Below are 23,066 nucleotides of genomic sequence, written 5' to 3' on the forward strand. Positions count from 1 at the left end.
ACCTAGCAACGGGACCTACAGCTTATTGTGGGATCCGAACCACATTATATCAAGAAATAAATTTCTATCACCAGAAATAAATTCCTCTGGTTCTGCGTTGGCCGAGCTGAGAATCAAACCTCGGACCACTGAATTGGTAGCCAAGCGCGAAATCGACTCGTCCAACGTGGAACTTGACAGGAGCTCAGAAAGTAGGAAGATAACTTATTCAGTATAACTCTAACCCCTAACAGGAAAAATTTTAGCTTCCTTAAATCATCTTGCTAATAATGATGCACTAGAACAAGAGCAAATTGTATAATATGCCATATGTATAATATGCCATAACCTTATGACACAAATATGATTAAAAAAGGAGAGTGAAACACCTGAACTGTTTTTAACAAACTTCAGTTGAAGGTCTAGTGCAGAAAGTTGCATATTCAAAAAATAATGCACAAATAATGTAACAACCAACACCTTGCAAAAAGAGGTAAGCAAACACCACAGCCTCCTCTTATGCAAATATGTTGGCGGTCTGGTGTTAAGAAAGGGATGCCACTTTTATACACAGTGAGAAAAAGTTTTAGCATATACCTCTAGGAAATATTTTGTAAGAAAACTAAAGGAGATTTACCAAAGTTACTGTCCTGGGTGCATGTCAGGAAAAAGAGGGGCTCATTATTATGAATGGTTAAAGCTGAAAACATTCACAGAACAGTACAGGACAATGTTTTTCATGTAAAGCAAACCTTACAATTCCACATTAATAATTATGACATATTTAGAAGAAAGATAACTGAGCATTCAATAATCATGATTACTATTCTACCTAGAATCTGAACAACTACTAATCCTTCTTACACAAGTAATGACCTTGTACCAATTTAACACATGGTGAAACATCTTACCAAACATTTATTCCAGACTTTAGAATGCCACTCTTGTAAAGCAACACTTGACACATTTGTTAAATTATATACATTCTGAACTGTTAACATGATTCACCCAGATGTGATGGATACACTGCAATTCTGAAATTTGTGGAACATAGGGTTTTCTTGATCTTTACTAATTGGAGTCAGACTGTCATACTCCCAGTCCCAATGGTTTTTAAGGGAATGTGAAAGTAATTCCGAGTGTTTCACTGGTTAGGATGTATACTTCAAATAAAAGAAGATACTCAATAGAGATAAGGAAGATCTTGTTGTATCCCTTTCTTGATAGTAAGTAAAAGAAGTAAATGGAAATGCTAAAATTTGTCTTGCTTGGGAGGTGCAAGAATTTGGGATGGACTGGTGAAAAAACCAAGTTGCCTAACCCATTCTGTAACTTGTGAACTCTAACTGTCTCTTTGTCTAAACCAGTTTCATACAGTACAATAAACTATTCCATTTTTCTTATCCTCCTCAACTGAGGTTATTATGATTTAAGATTAATAAATTATGAATCCAGTGTACTGCAGTCAATGGTATCTGATGGCGCATTAACAGAAACTATCATGGCATCATTCATGCCTGGGACAAGTTTTGTTGATCATTTTAAAATTGTGATGTTGCCATGGCCTCATGCAATCTACCTGGTAATGATATCTATTTTCAGAGGTTGAATCTGGAATGGAAGTGCTCCTTGAACTGGTACAGGGATTTCTCAATAGTGAGACATGTTTACAGGGGCAAAGGAGGTACGAGGGCTTGCAGCAAACACTTTAGGAAGATGACTAGCATGTATTCAAAATCTAAAAAAAATAATTAAAGACTGCACTAGCATTTATCTCGTGTTTAACAGTAAATTATCGTCTGAAAAGCTTGTTAAACTAGCTTTCAAATTTACTGAAATTAACTCATCTCATACACTAGATACAAAAACAACCAATAACTGTGACAAAAATTAAAATGCTGCACACTGCATTTGATAATAGCAAGTGACTAATCATAAAATAAAAAAAAATCTTTCAAGCTAAAAATTGATGAAGTTAAAAAGTCACTGCAACACTCAATAAAAACACCCCCTTTGTACGGAACCGAGTAAATGAATATAGAAGGTTGACAGGTCAGACAGGCCTTCCCTGTCAAGGGAGGTCTCTCAATATATCTATATTATATTAAATCATGTATATATATGCTCTTTCCTTTCTCCCCTATACCCAAGGAGCCATAATCTGGTCACCTTAGTTTCTTGTTTAAAGATAACAGTGTAGAGTTTAATAATCGGTGAAGAGAGTAAATAAAAACCTTAATAAGAAGAAGCTGATAAGGGAAATCAACAAGGTATGAGATTTATATTCTTGCTCTTTCCCTGTTTCTCTCTGGTATATAACTTATGCCTACTTTACTGATAAGGAAGAGGTATTCCGTAAGTAGTCAAGCCCTCTTTTTAAGTATATTTTGTTCAATAGATTGGACCATTTTGCCACAATTTGTGACTATTAGGTCACACTAGGTGCCAGAGAAAGTTTTCTTATATTGGGCAGTGATCAAAACCATACCAGTATTCTGAAACCTTGAGATGTGCCATCACTTCTGTACTTTGAAATTCTAGTCTTGGGTTGGAGTTCTCATGCACTTAGGCAGACTTGCTAAACCTTTGTCTTGGCTTATTCTAATGGAAAAAAGGCATAGATGTAAACTTGGACCAGGTGGCCAATCAGGAAGAGATTGCACAACACAGAAGACTGGAGAAAACTCCTTCAGCCTCTAAGTCTATAAAGGGAAAATCTGATGTAAAATTGTTAATAATATTGATGATGACTATATGATGTTATTTACAGTATTTTATAGTAGACTGTAAAAATGATTTATTCATCGTACAATTTTAGATTCTCTCTACTGTAATCTGTTATACACAACAAAAACCCTAAACTTGAATAAAAAAAGGTAAACATTTTATAAAATCCTAAAGATGTTTGGTAAGTAATATTTTCAATTATAGTAACATTTTATTCTGTTTATCAAGAATTCATCACATAGCATTTACTGTGAATATTGCCACAAATTCAAATGTCTATGAACTATGATACAATAATACCACAGATCTTTAGTATCAATTACCATAGAGTGAAATGTCAAAAACACAGATCTTCAAGCAAAACAAACACTTCTGTGTAAGTTTTGTTAGGTAGCCACTTACAATAAACCTGACTTACATAGTTATATATTTTCCATTGCAACCGTCTTCATTTATGATAATACTATACCTCTCTCAGCTAAACTACACTAGTAGTAATTGCTATTACTTATAACAATATTTTGGCTTCACATTTTGCAGTGACAAAAACCCATTGAAATATTTGTCTCTGATACCCTAGCATAAACCATTGCTGATCATGTACTTAAAGAATTCACTGACGGTGAAAAACTTTCATCATCAACAGATTAGGACCTAAATTTATTTTTTGTCAACTAGCAAACTGATGACTAAGACTATGAAGTGTCTCTTACTTACCATAGGTTATATATAATTCCTACAGTATGATGCTTAAATAAATAGTCTTTGTTTAAATCACACCTGCAAAAAAGTACTTTCCTCACAGCAAGATATTTAAAACATTTTAGACATTATATATAAACTTGTCACTCCACTAAATATACATAATAAAATCAGTTATACACAGAGTACATATTTAGAATAGATACATGCAATCATATCGTCACAGAGAACTAACTAAAGGTAAGAAGTGCACAGAACATGGAATGGTGCTGTACTTAATTCCACAATAAGCCAGCCATGAGGGCTGCCTGCCATGAAAAGTAAACCTTTTGATGATAATACATACCTTTAAGGCCAACGAATATCAAAATGCTAAAGAACTTGATTACTATTGAATACACAAAATTTGAATTACCACTAATCAAAGTATTTACTCCCATTCACCATAACATAGCACAGTTTTACATTAGTATAAAAACATGCTGTACTTGAACTGGTACTTAATGTAAGGAGGGAAAATGAACATAAAGTATTTAAAAGGGAAAGCAAACTTTTTATACAAAAAAAGGACAAATTCTTCAAGTTTCTAACTGAATGCAAAAAACCTCACAGTACATTGTGAGGAATGGTTTTTTGTTTTAATATTGAAAAACCATGAGAGCTATGCATTAGCCTTATTTATTCTTTATGGATCATCCACGCTGAACTTGAATCTGGAATTTGCATGCTGGAAGTTGAGTCACTTCAGCTGTCACCACACAGGTAACTCCAAGATTGGCAAGACAACCTCGAACTAAGCCACATGTGAAGCCCAAGTACTGCAAACAAAAGAAAATTATGCAGTATTGTAAGTGCTGTACTATACCTACTGAATTCATTTTGCCTTGCAAGCAATGACCACATGAAATTTAGTCTTATTTTAATTGAGTTGAGAGGCATTGGTGAGTAAATCCTTGATGGCAATGTTATTTTAGTAATTGTGCATTAATATTTAAATGCATTATTGTACTACTGTTTTATGAATATGACCCATTGATCACTTTTCCTTATATTATACTATGAACATCTACTTGTGGCCATGTAAGCCTGGGTTAATTTAAAGCGTTTGCTGCCTATACAGTGATATAGATAGCTAACACTAGGTAGTTTTTATTAAAAAACATTTTTTCTTTTTACCATTATGGGGCTACTATTATGCAGGACCTACACATTACCTGTGCCACAGTGAATTACTGTTTTTACCTGTGGAAATGGTCATAGCTTCCTGCCATGACCCAGCCCCTGAAGAAATGAAGGAGAAGTAGGTTGCTGATTGGACATGTGTGAGATATACTACATGCTTTTGGCACGAAGTTTAAATGATGAAAGAGCTCATTTTTAAACTGTTTCCATTAGTTTAGATTTCAATAGGAGTGCGGAAGAAGAAAACTACTGTGCATGTTCTGGCAGAACCACAGCAGTGTGTTTCCTTCCCTCTCCGAGCAGAATTCACATTTGGGCCAATACTCCAAAAGTAGTGAATTCTAAGAACTCCAACTTCAACTCCTCTGATGGAGACAAGAGTCTCCCCTTGGAGAGTGATGTGCTAGTGGAGGACGTGGCTTCCTGTCCCATCAGCGCTCCCCTGCACCAGGAAGAAGACATACTGGAGGACCAAGGAAGGCTAGAGGAGTTTGCCCATGGGTTGCTCCCCCCCTCTCTCGATCCTGTTGCTAGATCCTAGGATTTGACCGACTGCTGTTGGATGTGCGCTGCTTGTTTTCTAGCTCGGATTCAGACTCAGATCACGGCTGTCACAGACGCTTCCTTGATTCATCCCGGCCATTGAAAAGGCACATGGATGACTCAGGTCCTGCTTCGCCTTCACCAGTCAAGCATCACAGGGACCACCTTCGACAAACCTCTTCCATTATGCAGCTACGGTGTGGCTCCCTCTGTTTTCACCTCTGTTTATCTGCCTGCACACCCATGGGATTCTTCCTCGTTGTTCTCTCCCAAGGATTCAAAGTGCCAAAAGCATCGGTCTAGGTACCTGTAGCCCAAGCATCTGTCTCGTCTCAAGGCACCCACTCCCGAGAGTCCAGTTCTGGCTCCTGTACTCCCAGCTCTTGCTCCTAAGCACCCAGCACTGGCTTCCACACACCCGGATCTTGTTCTCGCATGTCCAGCTGCGGACTTGCAGGTCCTGGTGCCATCATCATCAAGACACTCAATTCAGCCTCAGCAGTCCTCTCTGATGACAAGTTCCTGCCTAGGAACCAGACAACCACTCACTTGCTCCCATCAACAATCAACTGTTGGAGATCTTGAGCTTTATTAAGAAAGCTCCTCATTCCAAGCCTATTTAAGACTTGTACTTATCTCCAGTCGACTCAGAAGATGAAGAGGATGTAGACCTAGATGCTTCTTCTCTTCTTCATTTTCTTCTTGGAAATTTTCCCCCCTTCTTTATATGTCAGCTACTCTTATTTTCTCCTGCCTCCACCTTCCTTATGGCTAGTGTTCAGGAAAAACAAGCTCTCCTTCCCAAGATGGTGCTTTCATCCTCCTCTAGGAAGGCAATGAAAGCTATTGACAAATGGCTCTCGATAAATAGAGAGCAAGAGAAAGCTATGTACAGGCAGTCCCCGGGTTACAACGGGGGTTCTGTTCTTGAGACACGTTGTAATCCAAAAATCGTCGTAAGCCGGAACATGGTCAAAAATTCTAAGAAAACCTTACTTTTAATGCTTTGGGTGCATTAAAAACTAAGTAAACTGCATTTTTATTGCATTTTTCATCAAAAAAAAGGTTCAAATATTGATTATTTTGCATTTTTGGTGTCATATTTCTTCTGCCAGATCAGCGTTGTAGGTGCCGTAACTCTGGAACATGCGTCGTAACCCTGGAAATAATTTCTGATAAATATAGTTGAAAAGCGCCTTAACCTCGGAACATCGTAAGCCGAACCCGGCGTAACCCGGGGACTGCCTGTATACCCAACCCTGGCCCTCCCCCATCTGATCAAGAGAAAGTACTGGCCTTAAGTAACCGGGGAAGCTCCCTCCCTGGGAGTTACTGCCTCCTCCCAAAGGGACATCTCAGGCCTCATTAATTCGTCTTGTCAGTCAGTCTTTGCCTCAGCTAAAGTATTCTTCTTATCATCAGAGCTGGATCATCTTATCAAGAATACCTTCAAAGTTTTTGAAGTGTTGAGTTTCTTGAATTGGATGGTGGGAGCTCTCACTAAGATGGCCCAAACCTGTGAAATTTCATCCACTGTTACCGTACTATATGTCCTATGGAAAATTTTCCTGATCCAATAGGATTTTGTTTCTAAAAATCTATTTCATGGAATGGCTTCTGGAAAAAAACAGCCCAAAGAAACAGCTTCTGAAATCTCTGGTCCTCCTGAAGTAATGACAAAATGAAGTATTTATGATAAAACAAAGTTTTATGAATACTTACCTGGCAGTTATATATATTTAGCTATAGTCTCCATCGGTCCGGCAGATTCTTCAAAACTCGCGGCAACCGCCGAGTGGTAGGTGTTTGGTTAGGTGGTTAACAACCCTTACAGGGTGGTACTTGGAACCATTCCCATTTTCTATTCCTCAGATCTCTTGCCCAACCTGTCTCCTGAGGGGAGGTGGGTGGCCTTAAAATATATATATAACTGCCAGGTAAGTACAGTAAGTCCTCGGGTTACGCTGGTCTCGACTTACGATGTTTCGTGGTTACGAACGCGCCCCCATAAAAATATAAAAATAATATTTTGCGTCGTTCCGTCTTACGCGGTTTAGCGTCGTAAGCAACGTAAACAAACGCGAACTAGTTCCAGGCGCACGGCGGAAGAATACGCTTTGTGGGGGAGAGGACGGCGTCGCTTCGCTACGCTCAGTCCTCGCCCATACGCCATTTTGGTTGTTTACACTGCCTCTCTCTCCCTCGTTTTGTATCGTTTTTGTAACTTTTTGCTCTTTGTTATGGCTCCCAAGCGCAAGGCGGACTCTTCTGATGGTAGTGCATCGAAGAAAAGAAAGGCCATCACCATGGAAATTAAAGTGGACATTATAAAGCGATCCGAGAAGGGAGAAACGCCAACAAACATTGGCCGCTCGCTTGGCCTTAGCCGTTCGACCGTTGCTACCATTATCAAAGATAAAGAGCGCATCGTTGAACATGTGAAAGGATCTGCTCCTATGAAAGCGACAGTGATAACTAAGCAGCGTAGTGGTCTAATAATTGAAATGGAAAGGTTATTGGTGCTTTGGTTGGAAGACCAAAATCAACGGCGTATCCCAGTCAGCCTTATGGTGATTCAGGAGAAGGCGAAAAGATTGTTTGAAGCGTTGAAAAAAGAAAAGGGGGAGGGAAGTGAAAGTGAAGAGTTTGTGGCTAGTAGGGGTTGGTTTATGCGATTTAAGGCTCGGGCCAATTACCATAACCTTAAATTGCAAGGTGAAGCTGCTAGTGGGGATGAGAAAGCAGCGAGTGAATTTCCTAAAGCGTTGTCTGAGATAATTAAGGAGGGGGTTATTCTGCTCAGCAAGTGTTTAACGTAGACGAGACAGGTTTGTTTTGGAAACGTATGCCTAACCGCACTTACATCGCCAAGGAGGAGAAGTCAGCACCCGGTCATAAAGCCAGCAAGGAGAGGCTAACTTTACTTCTTGGGGGTAATGCTGCTGGCGACTTCAAACTGAAGCCCTTGTTGGTGTATCAGGCTGAAAAATCCAAGGGCACTCAAGGGCATTTGGAAGGGTCAACTACCAGTAATTTGGAAGTCCAACAAGAAGGCATGGGTGACACTTGCAGTGTTTGAGGACTGGTTCGTAAACCATTTTGTTCCAAGTGTGGAGCGGTATTGCGCCTCCAAGGGTATCCCCTTTAAGGTGTTGCTAGTGCTGGACAATGCCCCTGGACACCCTGCCCAGCTGGAGACTTCAACCCTAATGTCAAGGTGGTTTACCTTCCACCTAATACCACGGCCCTTTTACAGCCTATGGACCAAGGAGTGATTGCTTCGTTCAAGGCCTACTACCTACGAAGGACAATTGCTATGGCTTTACAGGCAACTGAAACCAAGAAGGACTTGACTCTGAAGGACTTTTGGAAATCCTACAACATCCTTGATGCTGTAAAGAACATTGCTAATTCCTGGGAGGAGGTTAAGCAAACAAACATGAATGGTGTCTGGAAGAAAATTTTTCCTCAATTTGTGAATGATTTCCATGGGTTTGAGGACACAGTTCAGCTAGTTGTCAAGAACGTTGTTGCCCTGAGTAAGGAAATCAATTTGGAGATGGAGGTTGATGATGTTACAGAGCTGCTGGAGTCTCATGCGAGGAGTTATCTGCTGAGGACCTGATACAACTGGAGAAGCAGATAATAGAGGAAGAAGAAGAAGACACCCACCCCAGAGCCTAAGGCTTCACAAGGCAGGACTTGATAAGAGGTTTTGCAGAGTTGCAGCAAGCGTTGTCAACTTTTGAGGCTCAGGATCCCAACTTGGACAGGTTCACTAGGGTTTCCAGAGGCGTCATGGATTTGATGCAGTGTTACAAGGAGATCTTGGATGAAAAGAGGTCGCTCTCTGTTCAGACTAACCTGGAGCAGTATTTTAAGAAGGTAGAGAGGCCTGCAGGAGATCCTGTACCCTCTACCTCAGCTGCCTCTGCTAATCCAGCACCTTCTGAATGTTCTGCTAACCCAGACTCACCTGCCCAGAGTATCTCCAGCACCTTCTGTAGGTTCTGCCTCACCTAAAGACTCACCTGCCCCAACATCTCCACTAGTATGTTCTGCCTCACCTAAAGACTCACCTGCCCAACATCTCCCACTAGTATGTTCTGCCTCACCTCAAGAATCACCTGCCTCAGCATCTCCAGTACTAGTATGTTCTGCCTCACCTCAAGAATCATCTGCCTCAGCATCTCCAGCAACTTCTGGCGGTTCTTTTTCTCTTCACTAACCTCCCCCAGTCTCTCCAGCACTGCAGCTTCCTCTCCAGTGTGCAAGCCAATCAAACTAATAAAGGTAAGGAATTGTTCTCTCGTTGTTATTGATAGGTATTTACATTAAATCATGTGGTATTTTTCAATGTTCCGACTTCCGCTGAAAATCGTGTTACGATGCATCGTAAGAACGGATCTACGTCGTAACTCGAGGACCCCCTGTATTCATAAAACTTTGTTTTATCATAAATACTTCATTTTTATGAATAGAACTTACCTGGCAGTTATATATATATAGCTGATTCACACATTTGGAGGTGGGTGAAAGACAGCCAACATCGTTGGGAAACAACTAAAAGTTGTAGGTAATAACCTTGATTCCTTACCTGCTAAGGTAGCTGACTTCAAAGGTTCCTGCCTCTTGAGTCGCTTTCCCTTAGGAGCGCCAGCCAGGATGAGACCTGTTATGCTGAAACTACTCAATCGAGTCTGTCAAACGGGGCGAGACCAACAACGTGACTAGACTTCTGCACTACCTATTCCCCTTTCAATTATCTGCAACCTTACTCAACCCAACCACTTAACCTTGCAGACTAGATATCTACCTATCTAGCTAGACTGAGGGTGCTGACCCAACCAGACCACTCTTCAGACAACCATAAAAACACAAACCTCAAATAAAAGGTATATCATACTAAAAGTTAAGGTTGAGGGGAGGTAGTAACTCCTTCGCCCAATAACGAAGACGTAGCTACGTATGGGCCCAGAGAGTAGCACTTCTCGTAATCTACTCTTACCTCTCTGAGGTAATGAGAAGCGAAAACAGAGTTGCTCCTCCAAAACGTCGAGTCCATAATTTGTCCAACTGACATATTCTTCTGATAGGCCAATGACGTTGAAATCGCCCTCACTTCGTGGGCCTTCACTTTAAGAGACGAAAGTTCTCCTCCTCACATAAGAGATGAGCTTCTCTAATTGTCTCCCTCAAGAAGAATGACAATGCATTCTTCGAGAGGGGCCTTTGAGGATCCTTAACGGAACCCCATAATGCACTGGATGATCCTCTTAAATTTTTTGTTTGTGACAAATATGCCCTGAGAGCTCTAACTGGGCAGAGGAGTCTCTCCTCCTCTTGACCCATTAAGTTTGTGAGGTTAGGGACCTCAAACGTCCTCAGCCAGGGTTTGGATGGGTTCTCATTCTTAGCGTGGAAGTCGAGCCTTAAAGAACAAACTGCTCTGTCTTGACTGAAGCCTACCTGCTTCTCCATCGCTTGAATCTCGCTGACCCTTTTTGCTGTGGCGAGAGCCATCAGAAATAACGTTTTCTTAGTTAAATCTCTAAGGGTCGCTTGCGAGATGGGTTCGAACTTCCTGCCGCATAAAAATTTCAAAACCACATCCAAATTCCAAGCCGGGGGTCTTATCGTGTGCTTAGTCGTTTCAAACGACTTCAAGAGATCCTTCAAGTCCGTATTTTGAGATAACTCCATGCCTCTATGCCTAAATACTGCTGAAAGCATGCTTCTATATCCTTTTATAGTGGATACGGCCAGCTTAGATTCTTGTCTGAGGAACAGCAGAAAATCAGCAATCTGGCTCACAGAGGTAGTGGTTGAGGACACTTTGTTTCGTTTACACCAAGATCGAAACACCTCCCACTTCGATTGGTAGACTCTCTGAGAAGATACCCTCCTCGCTCTTGCGATTGCTCTTGCAGCTTGCGCAGAAAAGCCTCTCGCTCTGACAAGCTTCTCGATAGTCTGAATGCAGTCAGTTGTAGAGCAAGGGGGTTTTGATGATACCTCTCGAAGTGGGGCTGTCTGAGAAGCTTTGGACTTGGAGGAAGGCTTCTTGGAAAGTCCACTAGCATCTCCACTACCTCTGTGAACCACTCTCTTGCTGGCCAGAATGGAGCTATCAGGGTCATTCTTCCTGTCTCGAGAAGGGCGAATTTCTTGATGACCAGATTGATGATCTTGAACGGGGGAAACGCATAAGTGTCTATCCCTGTCCAGTCCATCAAGAAAGCGTCCACTGCTATTGCTTCCTTGTCCGGAACCAAGGAGCAGTAGTTGGGGATTCTCTTGTTCTTGTTGGAGGCGAAGAGATCTATCGATGGCCTCCCCCATAACTTCCACAGTTCCTGGCAAACCCGAAGATCGAGGGTCCACTCTGTTGGAAGAACTTGCCCTTTTCTGCTGAGCATGTCTGCCCTCACATTCTTCTGTCCCTGTACAAATCTCGTTAACAGATTTATTCCATTCTCCTTCGCCCATAGAAGGAGTTCCTTTGCTGCTTCGTATAGGGACAGAGAATGAGTTCCTCCTTGCTTTCTTATGTACGCCAGGGCTGTGGTGTTGTCCGAGTTGACCTCTACTACCTTCCCCGAGACCACTTCTTTGAAGGCTTTTAAACCTAACAGAATGGCCATCAATTCTTTCTTGTTGATGTGCCATCCTTTCTGCTGCACTTCCCAAGAGCCCGATGCTTCCTTGTTCCCCAGTGTTGCTCCCCAACCTGACTCCGAAGCGTCTGAGAACAACACTAGGTCTGGGTTCTTCTTGAATAGGGATATTCCTTCCCTCAATTTTGCGGGATCCAGCCACCAACTCAACTGTCTTTTGACGTTTGCTGGAATGGGAAAGGAAAATGAGTCCTCCTGATTCTTCCTGTCCCAGACTCTTGAGAGGAAGTGTTGCAACAGTCTGAGGTGCAACCTTCCCAGGGAGACAAACTGCTCGAGCGAGGAGAGGGTGCCCAGCAAACTCATCCAATCCCTCGCCAAGCACTTCTCTCTCCCTAGGAATTGCTGCACTTTTTCGAGGCACTTGTTCTGCCTCTCTTGAGAAGGAAAAGCCCGAAAAAGAGCTGAGTCCAGAACTATCCCCAAATAGAGAATAGTCTGACTCGGTTCCATCTGGGACTTCTCTTTGTTTATGATAAGACCCAGTTCTTGGGTCATGAGAAACGTCTTGTGCAAGTCCTCCAGACACTTGCTCTTCGATCGAGATCTTATCAGCCAGTCATCCAGGTATAGTGATACTCTTATCCCTTCTTGATGAAGCCAAGCAGCCACGTTCGACATTACCCTTGTGAAGACTTGAGGGGCTGTGCTGAGGCCGAAACATAGGGCTCTGAACTGGAAACACCTGTCCTGAATCACGAATCTTAGAAATTTTCTTGAATTCGGGTGGATGGGGATATGAAAATAGGCGTCTTGCAAGTCCAGAGACACCATCCAGTCCCCTGGACGGACTGCTGCCAGCACCGACTGAGTCGTCTCCATAGTAAATTTGGTCTTCTCTGCAAAGACGTTCAGTGCGCTGACATCTAGTACGGGTCTCCATCCCCCCCGAATTCTTGGGTACTAGAAACAAGCGATTGTAAAAGCCTGGGGATTCTAGTTCCAGAACAGGTTCTATGGCTCCCTTTCCCAGCATCTGGTCTACTAGATCTAGGAGAGCCGCTTGTTTCGTGGCGTCCGAGTATTGAGCCACTAAGGCCCTTGGTGTTCTCGAAAGAGGTGGCTTTTTCAAGAAAGGGATCTTGTAACCCTCCCTGACGACTGAGAGAGACCAGGTGTCCGCCCCCCTTTTCTTCCAGGCCTGCCAAAAGTATGACAGCCTTGCTCCTACTGCTGTCTGGAGGACCTGTGACTCACTTTCTAGCACGGGATCTAAACGATCTCCTGCTTGTTCTTGCGCCTGTCTCTTGTCTTCTACCTCTGAAGTCTGTCCTGGTCGGAGCCCTACCTCGAAAGGGCTGTAAGACCTTCTTTTCCTCCTTCTTTGCCAAAGCCTGAGTCCCCGGTAGGCCCTTCCTTACGGAGCGAGTCAGAAGGTCCTGAGTGGCTTTCTGCGTTAGCGAATGGGTAATATCCCAGACCAGAGATTGAGGAAAAAGGTGTTCCGAGAGAGGAGCGTAAAGAAGTTCCGCCTTCTGAGCGATCGTAACTCCTTTGGTCGCGAAGGAGCACAACAGCGCCCTCTTCTTCAAAATCCCCGCTGTAAACAGGGAAGCCATCTCGTTTGCTCCATCCCTCAACGCTTTGTCCATACAGGCCATAATACTAGTCAAATCCTCCATTCCTGTGGCCTGTATGGGTTCTGCTTTCCTGGCTAGAGCCCCAAGGGCCCAGTCCAAAACGCTGAATACCTCGAAAGAACAAAATATTCCTTTAATGACGTGGTCTAACTCCGTCATGGACCACATCACTTTAGCCGAATTGAGAGCATGTCTCCTGGAAGAGTCAACAATCCCGGAGAAGTCCCCCTGGGAGGAGGCAGGTACTCCCAGGCCAAGAGCTTCTCCAGTCTCGTACCACATTCCCGCCTTAGACGCCAGCTTCGTCGGAGGAAAAGAAAAGGTAGTCTTCACTGCTTGTCTTTTTTCTTTTAGCCAGTCTCCGATTCTAGCCATCGACTTCTTAGCCGAAATCGACAACTTCATCTTGATGAAGGACGACTGTTTCTGTGACTTTTTTCTCACAAACTGCGACTGAGGAGAACGGGGAGCCGCTGGTTTAAACTCCTCTCCATACAATTCAAGTAGGGAGCGAGAAAGCACTTTATAATCTGCAGCCGCATTAGAAGGTTTATCCTCATCTTCCGATATTTCTTCTAACTCTAGACTTCCTTCCATCTCTTTATCCCTGTGGGTAGAAGGAACTAGTTCGGAAGCTCTATGTTTATCCAAATTGCAGCGTGTACCTTCATCAAACTCTTCCCGACGAACAACTGCGTCCGAGGAAAATTTCCGATCGTCGGAAGTATCCTGTCGTCGTGAACTGGAAGCGTCCTTACGTGAAGAAGTCAAAGTGTCCTGGCGCTGAGAGGTAGGTAAATCCTGAGGCTGATCACTAGCTGCGTCCTTATATCGAGCGCTAGACGTGTCTCGATGTCGGGAGGTGGATGCGTCCTTCCGTCGAGAGCAGGATGCGTCCTGCCGAAGAGCACTGTTAGTTTGCTTTCGCCGAGAGATATAAGCGTCCTGACGCCGCGGGCTGGATGCGTCCTGACGTCGATAGCTGGGTGCGTCCTGCCGTCTAGAACTGGATGCGTCCTGGATATGCTCACTGGATGCGTCCTGTGCGCGAGCGCTGAATGCGTCTTGTCCGCGAGCGCTGCATACGTCCTGGCGTCCCACTTTGAAGTCGTCTCGTTGAGCGAACGACTGTCGGGAACGCGAACCGACGTTCTCCCTGAGAGGAGACCTGAAGGTGTCGTCGTGCCGAGCAACCAAGTCCGTATCTCTGCGTCTAGAAGAAGGAGAAGAGAGGCGACGAGAACTAGGCCTAACCTGGCGTCGCGACTCGGGAGAAGTAGCTTGAACGGAGCCAGATCCCTCACAGTGCCAAGAGACAGAAGGTTTAGCAAGAGGAGAGAGCCGTAACTTTCTTACATCGCGCGAACGGTGCTGATCAACATCCTGACGAGTTGCGGAACCCCGCTCCTTCTTACGAGCTGTCGAAAACTCTACCGGAGTTTCCTCCCTTGATCTCTTCACCGGTAGCTTGTCGTCCTTACGTCTAGCCGACTGGGGAGGAGGACGGCTAAAGGCTTCCACTAGCGAAGTCAGTTGCTCCTGCATGACAGTCATGAAAGATCTCGCTACCGCTGCTGGGTCCTGCGGTTTCGAAGGGGACAGGTGTCGAGAAATACTGGAAGACGGAGACGGTTCTCTAGAGCGTTCCTCATAATCCGAAGGAAAAGGAGATCTCTCTTGCCTCCATGCGTCCTGCGGAGAATCATCCTCTCTAGATCTCGCCTTTTTCACAGGAGAGGCGTCCAAGTCGTCGTCAGAAGGAAACGGTTCCGGGCTACTCCATCTACTCGATGGCGAGCGATAACGAGTCTGATCAGGACGCTGCTTCCAACTACTCTTGAGCGGTCTCGACTCCTCATACTGCCATCTGCGTCGAGGCTAGGGGCTCGGCGAAGACGCTACCACTTCCGACACGCCTTTTCTGTGGCGGTCATAAGCAGCCTGGGAAAACGCAACAGGACTGCTTGAGGCGACGGCTGACCGAGGATCAGTTCCTCTCACCCCCTTACGATCATTGACGTACCTTCTCCCCTGGTCCTGGGAGCTTGGTAGAGGTCTAGACCTAGGGGCATGACAGGATCGATCAGTCGCCACCTCCACTGCACTTTCACAAGCACTATCACTAATTTCACCTTCACTCTTACCTTGTTTAAAGGCTGCAAGTTGATCCTTGAGGACTTGCATCTCAGCCGCCATCTTGACAAACTGAGGGTTATCCAAAGCAGCTACAGGTTCTGTTACAGGAGAAGGAGCTACTACCTCAGGAACAGGTTCAACTACTACAGGGGTTGAGGGAACAGAAAGGTCTACGCTTACATCACTTCCAGACCTAGATTTAGATTTAGAAGCCCTCCTGACTTTATCTAACTCCAATCTACGCACGTAGCGTTTCATATCTAACCATTGTTTTTCATCCAAAACCTCGCATTCTTTACATCTTTTATCCAATGCACATTCAAAACCCCTACACCCCAAACAAACAGTGTGAGGATCCACCGAAGCCTTCGGCAATCTCACTTTACACTCCTCATTCACACACACTCGAAACTGTTTCTGAGACATCGCAAATCAAAGAACAATCAAAAGAATAATCATAAACACAAGCCAAAAAGCGATTGCCATCCACAGAATACGTCACCAATTCGTAGAAATACAGCGACACAGGGAAGCGAGCGAAAAACCCGACGGCGGACTAGCAACGATGTTGACAGTCCAACCAGCAGAGATGATCTGAGGAATAGAAAATGGGAATGGTTCCAAGTACCACCCTGTAAGGGTTGTTAACCACCTAACCAAACACCTACCACTCGGCGGTTGCCGCGAGTTTTGAAAAATCTGCCGGACCGATGGAGACTATAGCTATATATATATAACTGCCAGGTAAGTTCTATTCATAAAACTACTTCATTGGTAACAGAAGAACCTCTTTGTTTTTAATGTAAGAAACAAAAGAAGAAATGGCCAAGGATGTTACAGAACAGTCCTAACTGCTTAAAGCTTGTATCTTTGTCACAATGTCAGCTGCAAACTACAATGTATAACATTCCAAGTCTTAGAATAAGTTACCCTACTGCAGAGAGTGAGAATCTCACTAACCCATTTCAGATGAAACCGCCTGGAAAAACATCATCTGTGTGGAATACAAATGTGACATCTCCTACAAGGGTTCTTATGAGGGCTTGATGAGGCTTTTTGAGACCAAGAAAAGTTCTTCAAGCTGGGAAATTAAGACAACTCTGGAGTTACTTCCTCAGAATGTTAGATGGGATTTCTAAGTTCTACTGAAAAGCCCACTAATGTGTCAAATTAATGTTCATAAAATAATGCATACAGAATTTATCTCCTTGATTTGCTTCCAAGCTGATTAAGGCACCAGTAATTGACAGATAGTTACCAGTGTGAATCTTGTTCACACATATATAAGTTCATGAAAGCAAGTTAACAAAGAGTTGCCAAGATAATCCAAGGTACAGCTAAGTGCAGTACTATACGCCTTCATAACCAACTTCCTGAGCACAGTTCATTTGTCAATAATAGCAACATCTAGTCCACAATCAATGAACATGTAGATGTGCCTATTTGATATGTATTTGATGTTTATTTAAAACTAAACTTACTCTTCACCAAATGGAAATTAAAAATGGATGTAAGTCCAACACGAATTCTGCAATAAAGATATTTCATGTCCAATAGCAATTCAGATTAGGTATTCTTATCAAGCCACAGGGCAAAAACATAGGGATCTGAACCTGGATATAGTATGCAGTATTCCTAAGAGTATGAAAAACATTTTGAACTAGTCTTTCTTATTCAAAACTGTCACTAAATGGCAACACCACACACACAGTACCTTACTGAATAAGCCTGCAACTATAATAATGGCTGCTGCAGTCTATCAAGGAACAAGGAAGAGTCGAGTGCTGCACAAAACATACTACAGTACAGTTATTTCTCTTGGTCATAAAACTAAACAATCTTAATTTGAGCTGTCATACCATGAGACAAATTGACAATTTTAAATAAAATTTATTGTCTAATATAAATTAGCTTCTTGTAAAGATAAAAGGGAGCACAGCAAAAATGAAAGAAGCATAAAGCACTAAGCATTTCACCAAAAAATACGATGAAAAACAAGAAATCTCATGAACAGAGAAAGACACTTACTCTAGGTGCATATTGCAAATACTGTTTCCCTGCTGCCATATGAGAAAGAAAACGAAAGCGATTGTCATGTAAGACGTAGACACCCTGGTGATTTGTCCTCAGATTATCAATCTGCTTTTTATAAACTGTTACCCACAGGTCCTTACAAATATATTTCATTATATCCAGTTCATCTTTGTATCGACCAGACTCTCTGGTTAGCCTGAAAAGAAAATGAAAGAATTTAGAATTAAAAATTAATAATGTATAAGTATGTACCTTTTATTACACTTATATTTCAGTAATTTTACATTTTGATTATAGCATCAGCATCTAATTTCCTAGGGAAAAACAACTGAATCCAAATTCATGTTCAGATGATAATAGCAACAGATAGTACCATATATTTAATGCTCAACATTTATTTCCTTTGTGTAAGCATCATCTAAATTTGTCTGAAGAGTACCTCAATCTGCCGACTCCAATTAGCTCTCCTTTTAAAGATGATGTTAGCCTTACCCTAAGATTTTCCTCCCTTACTTGGGCTTGGAACATTTAGCATGATTGCACAATTTTTTTTTGCCTAGCTTACCTTTTGCACCTCTTGGATAGCATCTATTATCTACATCTTCTCCGTACATCCTACTCACTACTTCATGTCCTTACAGGCATATCTTTTTCTGTCTTGCTGGTCCTAAAAGCACTCCTTATCTCTCTTTATCTGTAGCCAATTGCAGTTTCCAAACCTTCCTCAACCCCAAAACTTGACTAAATGTGTTGACAATGGCATTGTGATGTAACTCTATAGTTTTTGTTATAATCCTAAATTAGGCTAATCTAAAGACTGTGCTGCCGTTGCTTCCTATCAGCTAAACATCATCTGGGATATTTTATAAGCATTTTCATTTTCTCCATGATCTCTCAATTTGAAGTGCTGGGATCTAGATACCTGACTGGAAAAATAGCAGTTGTCTTGACACTTAAGAAGACCAGATTATCTCCATACATGTAATGAAGGAAAACAAGCCAAGTAACAAGAAAAACAAGAATGAAAGATCCTTGAGCCTTACGGCCTGTTTCTGGAGTGCATGCCCATCCTGACATGAACAAAGTCCAAACATCCATCAAACCACTTACAAATTCAAATTCTGAATAGGTACCCTTATGGATATTTCCTTTTCCTTGTGGACTAAACAAACACCTAAGCAACTCCTTACTAATCAGGCAACTTACCTTCTCAACAGAATCATTCAAATGAAGCAATTTCTGCCAGAGAATACAATGGACAGCACAATGTATCAAACAAATAATAAAACAAGAAATTCACAAAATATGGTTACTGCACTTTGTGACTGTCCTAGAATGTAAACCTATGTAGAATAAAACATAACTAAAAACAGTAACACTGACATGCAAGACTGATAGCCATACAGTCCTTTCCTCAACACTGAACACTACAGCATAGAGAAATTTTAGGATGCTCAAAAGATCAAAATATAAACATAGCTAAATATGCACCTATTACAAATGAAGAGTACGTAATATGAATACGTACATGTAAATAATGTATAAATAGTTAGTAACTGGTTGAGTAAGTTTTCATCACACCTTCAAACATACATAAACTCACGAACCCATCATACATACAGTAAATCAAAATACCTCAACAAAGTTGTTCATTACAACAATGGATGACTACATATGAAAAAACACTTAAAGTATCAATTATAGAAAGTATAAAAGTGAAAAATATAAATTTTCATGATAGAAATTGTTTGGATATTTACCTACTATTATAGAAAGCTATTTCCATGCCTGTCACCATGCAGATATAAGCCACCTTTAACAGTAATAAAAATCATCCCCAATAAATGAAGGTGGTATGGAGAGAGAGAGAGAGAGAGAGAGAGAGAGAGAGAGAGAGAGAGAGAGAGAGAGAGAGAGAGGTTAAAAGCAAGCATAATGGACATTTCAGATGACAACTGGGAACACTAAACAGGCAGGACAGGGGTAATCCCTTAACAGGAGACACCTTGTCCATTTGTAATTGCCATATTCCATGCACTGTACTCGTTTTCAATGGCAATTTGGCATTCAAGTATGTCTGACCTAAAAGGTTCCTAGACTTTATTAAAAGTTAGAGCTGAGTATTGTATTGCTATTGCAATTCATGTAAACACTTTTTTATCACACTTAAACACTTTTTTAAATGAAACCAAAGTATTTCATACCTTTCGACTAGTCTGTATCCTGTAATGAATCCCATGTGTTCAAGTTTGGATAGAGATTCATCCTGAAAAAGAGATATTCATTACAATAAAATTAAAACCTAAGCAAATTTACTATCACGGTGAACAATCTTAATTATTTAGCAATACTACTAGCATATATTGAGGCTACAGGAACTAATAGGACTTCTCAAAATTTCTATGTTATTCAATGGAGTTGTCAAGTGAACAGAATACTAATTAGCACTGTCTGCATTTCTGCTGCAAGATACTTAGACTAAGAATGAATGATATTTGCATCCACTTACTGTAACCCATAATGGTGTGCAATCCATATCTACAAAAATTATAATTTAAGGCAATAATTCCAAGAACTGCAAATGGAAGTAATAGCAGATGATTGCAAATGATGAACACTGGTACAGTAATTAATAAGTTTTATGGTAACTTTGAGCAAGAAAATGTTAGTCCCCGGGTTACGACAGGCTCGGCTTACGATGTTCCAAGTTTGCAACACTCTTCAAATATATAAAAAATTATGTCGTTGATCTGACGCCAATCCAATGGTAGAAATATATCTCCAAAATGGCAAAATGGTCAAAATTTCTTGTTTGTTTTTATGAAAAACTCAATAAAAATGTAGGTTAATGTCATTGCCAAGACACCCATAGGATTAAAAGTAAGGCTTTCTTACGATTTTCAATTATATTTCGGGTTATGATGCTGCGTCAGAACAGAACGCCAGTCGTACTACAGGGACTACCTGTATGATACATTTACCTCGCCTGCACTTTTACCAGGATTTTTTTCTTATGGGGGGAGGGAGATTTCCAAGGGGCTGGGGGTTACCCATTCCCTTTGTGGACACTAACAAAGGAGAAAAAAATACCTCAAGCACATATGCCAACACTGTTTCTATGATTTATGGCCACCTGGGTCAGGTTAAGTGGGTGGTGGCTGCCCTTGGTTTATGGGTTATATAGGAGACAGCATCCTAGATTAGGTAAGGTTAGGATAGGCTACTACTCTACACTTCACCTATAACTTTGCAAGTCTGCGCATAAGTCAAGTTACATACACTAGTGGGAGCCAGTGTAGACAGTGGGGTCTGGCCTATGCTACCCTACCTTTAACTGTAATACACATTTCAGAAAGAATAAGCCCTAACAAGACCTATTTTTAACCAACCTCAGACACCATTCTCTTACCTGGTCTGGTATATAAGTCTTAACCCCTCTGTCTGCATAGGCCTACAAGGACAAGTGTCGTTATTCTTTACGATTAGTGATTCACGATACCCTTATAAATTACGGCACTGGGTGTAATACACTATAGCAAAATCTTGTTCTGATACGAGTGTTCGTTACAGAAATACATATTGCCAAAAAACGTGCTTGCACTGTTTCTGAAACCCATAGTAGGTATGCTGCTTAGTTGTCAATCGAGTTTTTAGTAATCAAGTATTTTTTACAAGCTAGCTATTGTATAAATTTGTATTTTTCTCAAAAAAATCAAAACTATGCCCCTCAATGCTAGACCTTTCCTCTTTTAACGACTTTCTGGTCATTGCAAATTCGGCCCCATTAATTTCTTATGGTGCGATAACAGACAGAGGCCCAGGGACCGAAAGCGATTGCATCACACTACGGCGGTAATCCAGCAGTAAAACATCTTCCTATATCCAAAAAGTAAATAATAAAGATATATATGCGCATCACGATTATAAAAATTACATGAATAGCTGATAACAATCTGCATGAATAACTGGTAAACTGTTCTGCAAGAAAGTTGAGTATAGCAATTCATCTACAATAAGTACAAAAGTCAAGATGTCGTGACGTCATAATGCAGGACTTAAAAGAACGTTCTAATTCCGAAAAATAATTACTTCAATTTGAGTCAGAATCGAGTTACTTTTCAATAATTAATATTTTCAAATTAATCATCATAAATATGTAAAATATTGATGTTTTACTATTTATTTAAATAATTATCAAGTGCACGCTTCGCCGTCTTCTTCTAGCAAAACAGTTGTTTACTTAAAAACGTTGTGGCCAGGGACCGTGTTCCAATTGTTGTGATGAAAAGTGCCCCAGCATCTATGGGCACATGTGGTGTGTGGATTTATCACAGGAAATGGGAAGTTTGTTGACACAAGCGACTCCACAAACATCGAGATGGCCTCAATCTTCTAAGGATATTTTAAGCGTTCGTAAGTTAAAAACTTTGAAAGCGTTTTTGGTGAGATTTTGCCACTGCGTTAGGTCACCCTTTCACTACCTCTGTTTAATGCTTGAAATTTGGCCTTAATTTCTAACTTTTGGCGAAAATACTTACTTCGAAAGGAGAGTAGAGGTCTTTAGCTCCGTTTCTCACCAACAACAAGTCGTGACTGATGCCCATCTCCGGTGTCAGGACACGTTATAAGTGCTTTTTCGGAGGGTGTCCAGCCGTGACCGTCGGTGAGTTGAGCCAGTCCATGCGGTTGTTTACCCTACCTAACAATACCAATTCTAGGGTACGATAATGTTGGTGATTTCCTTGTACAAGTGCTAATCATCATGTTGTTTACTAAACTATCACATAATTAATAGCTAAACAAAAGACTAAAGCGTAGTAGGGAAAGGTTTAGTCTGGGCTAGCGTAGCCTACACCCCGATTCGGGTTAGCTTAGACCTAACCTACAGAGGTCTACCTAATTATATGGAGTAAAACTTACTTCAGACACTTTTTCATTTGCTTGAAACACATAGTTCACAACTTCCATATGAATGAAGTCGAATAAGGCTTCTTCCGCCATCGCAAATAAGAGAATGAATTTGACAACTAAAGCAACACAGCTTCCAAGTAGTAGTAGTAGTAGTAGTGGGTGGGATATGCCTTTGAAACGGCTCCCTTGCTTCTTTTATTCCTCCTTTGTTTGTGTTTGCTTGAGCTTCTTCTCTCTGAAATGGCGACTCCCCTAGAGACTCGGCTTGTTTACATCGGCGTTCTTCTTCTTCACGAAACTTTGTTAAGGAATTCATTACCTTTTTTGTTTAGGACACGGACATTTGATCTCATCTTTGTAGGATTTATCGAAATGCCGTTGTTTATTAAATTGATTTGATGTATATTATAATGGAATAATCGTTAAGTCAGCGAGTCAAGAAAAAAAATGATTCGTTCAATAAGATGGCTACATCCCCTTTAATCTACCTTGAATGGCAATGAAGCATTGATTTTTATTTACACACTTCGTGCTCAAAGGAAGACATATACACAATAGGTAAAAGTCAATTCTATTTGGCGTAGAGCTTTTAATA

The 23,066-nt window shown here is 41.6% G+C and overlaps 1 protein-coding gene across 1 annotated transcript; it reads right to left on the minus strand.

Annotated features, from left to right (window-relative positions):
* Positions 1–2,904: 2,904 nt before the first annotated feature.
* LOC135216673 (trafficking protein particle complex subunit 6b-like) lies at positions 2,905–22,706 on the minus strand. The gene is made up of 4 exons (XM_064252066.1): positions 22,481–22,706; positions 19,765–19,826; positions 17,555–17,756; positions 2,905–4,226 (listed from the first exon to the last, which is right to left on the minus strand). Exons 1-4 carry the CDS (start codon positions 22,559–22,561, stop codon positions 4,101–4,103), a joined length of 471 nt encoding a protein of 156 aa, XP_064108136.1. The 5' UTR covers positions 22,562–22,706; the 3' UTR covers positions 2,905–4,100.
* Positions 22,707–23,066: the final 360 nt, after the last annotated feature.

This window comes from Macrobrachium nipponense, chromosome 6 (assembly GCF_015104395.2).
Source record: "Macrobrachium nipponense isolate FS-2020 chromosome 6, ASM1510439v2, whole genome shotgun sequence".
NCBI lineage: Eukaryota > Metazoa > Arthropoda > Malacostraca > Decapoda > Palaemonidae > Macrobrachium > Macrobrachium nipponense.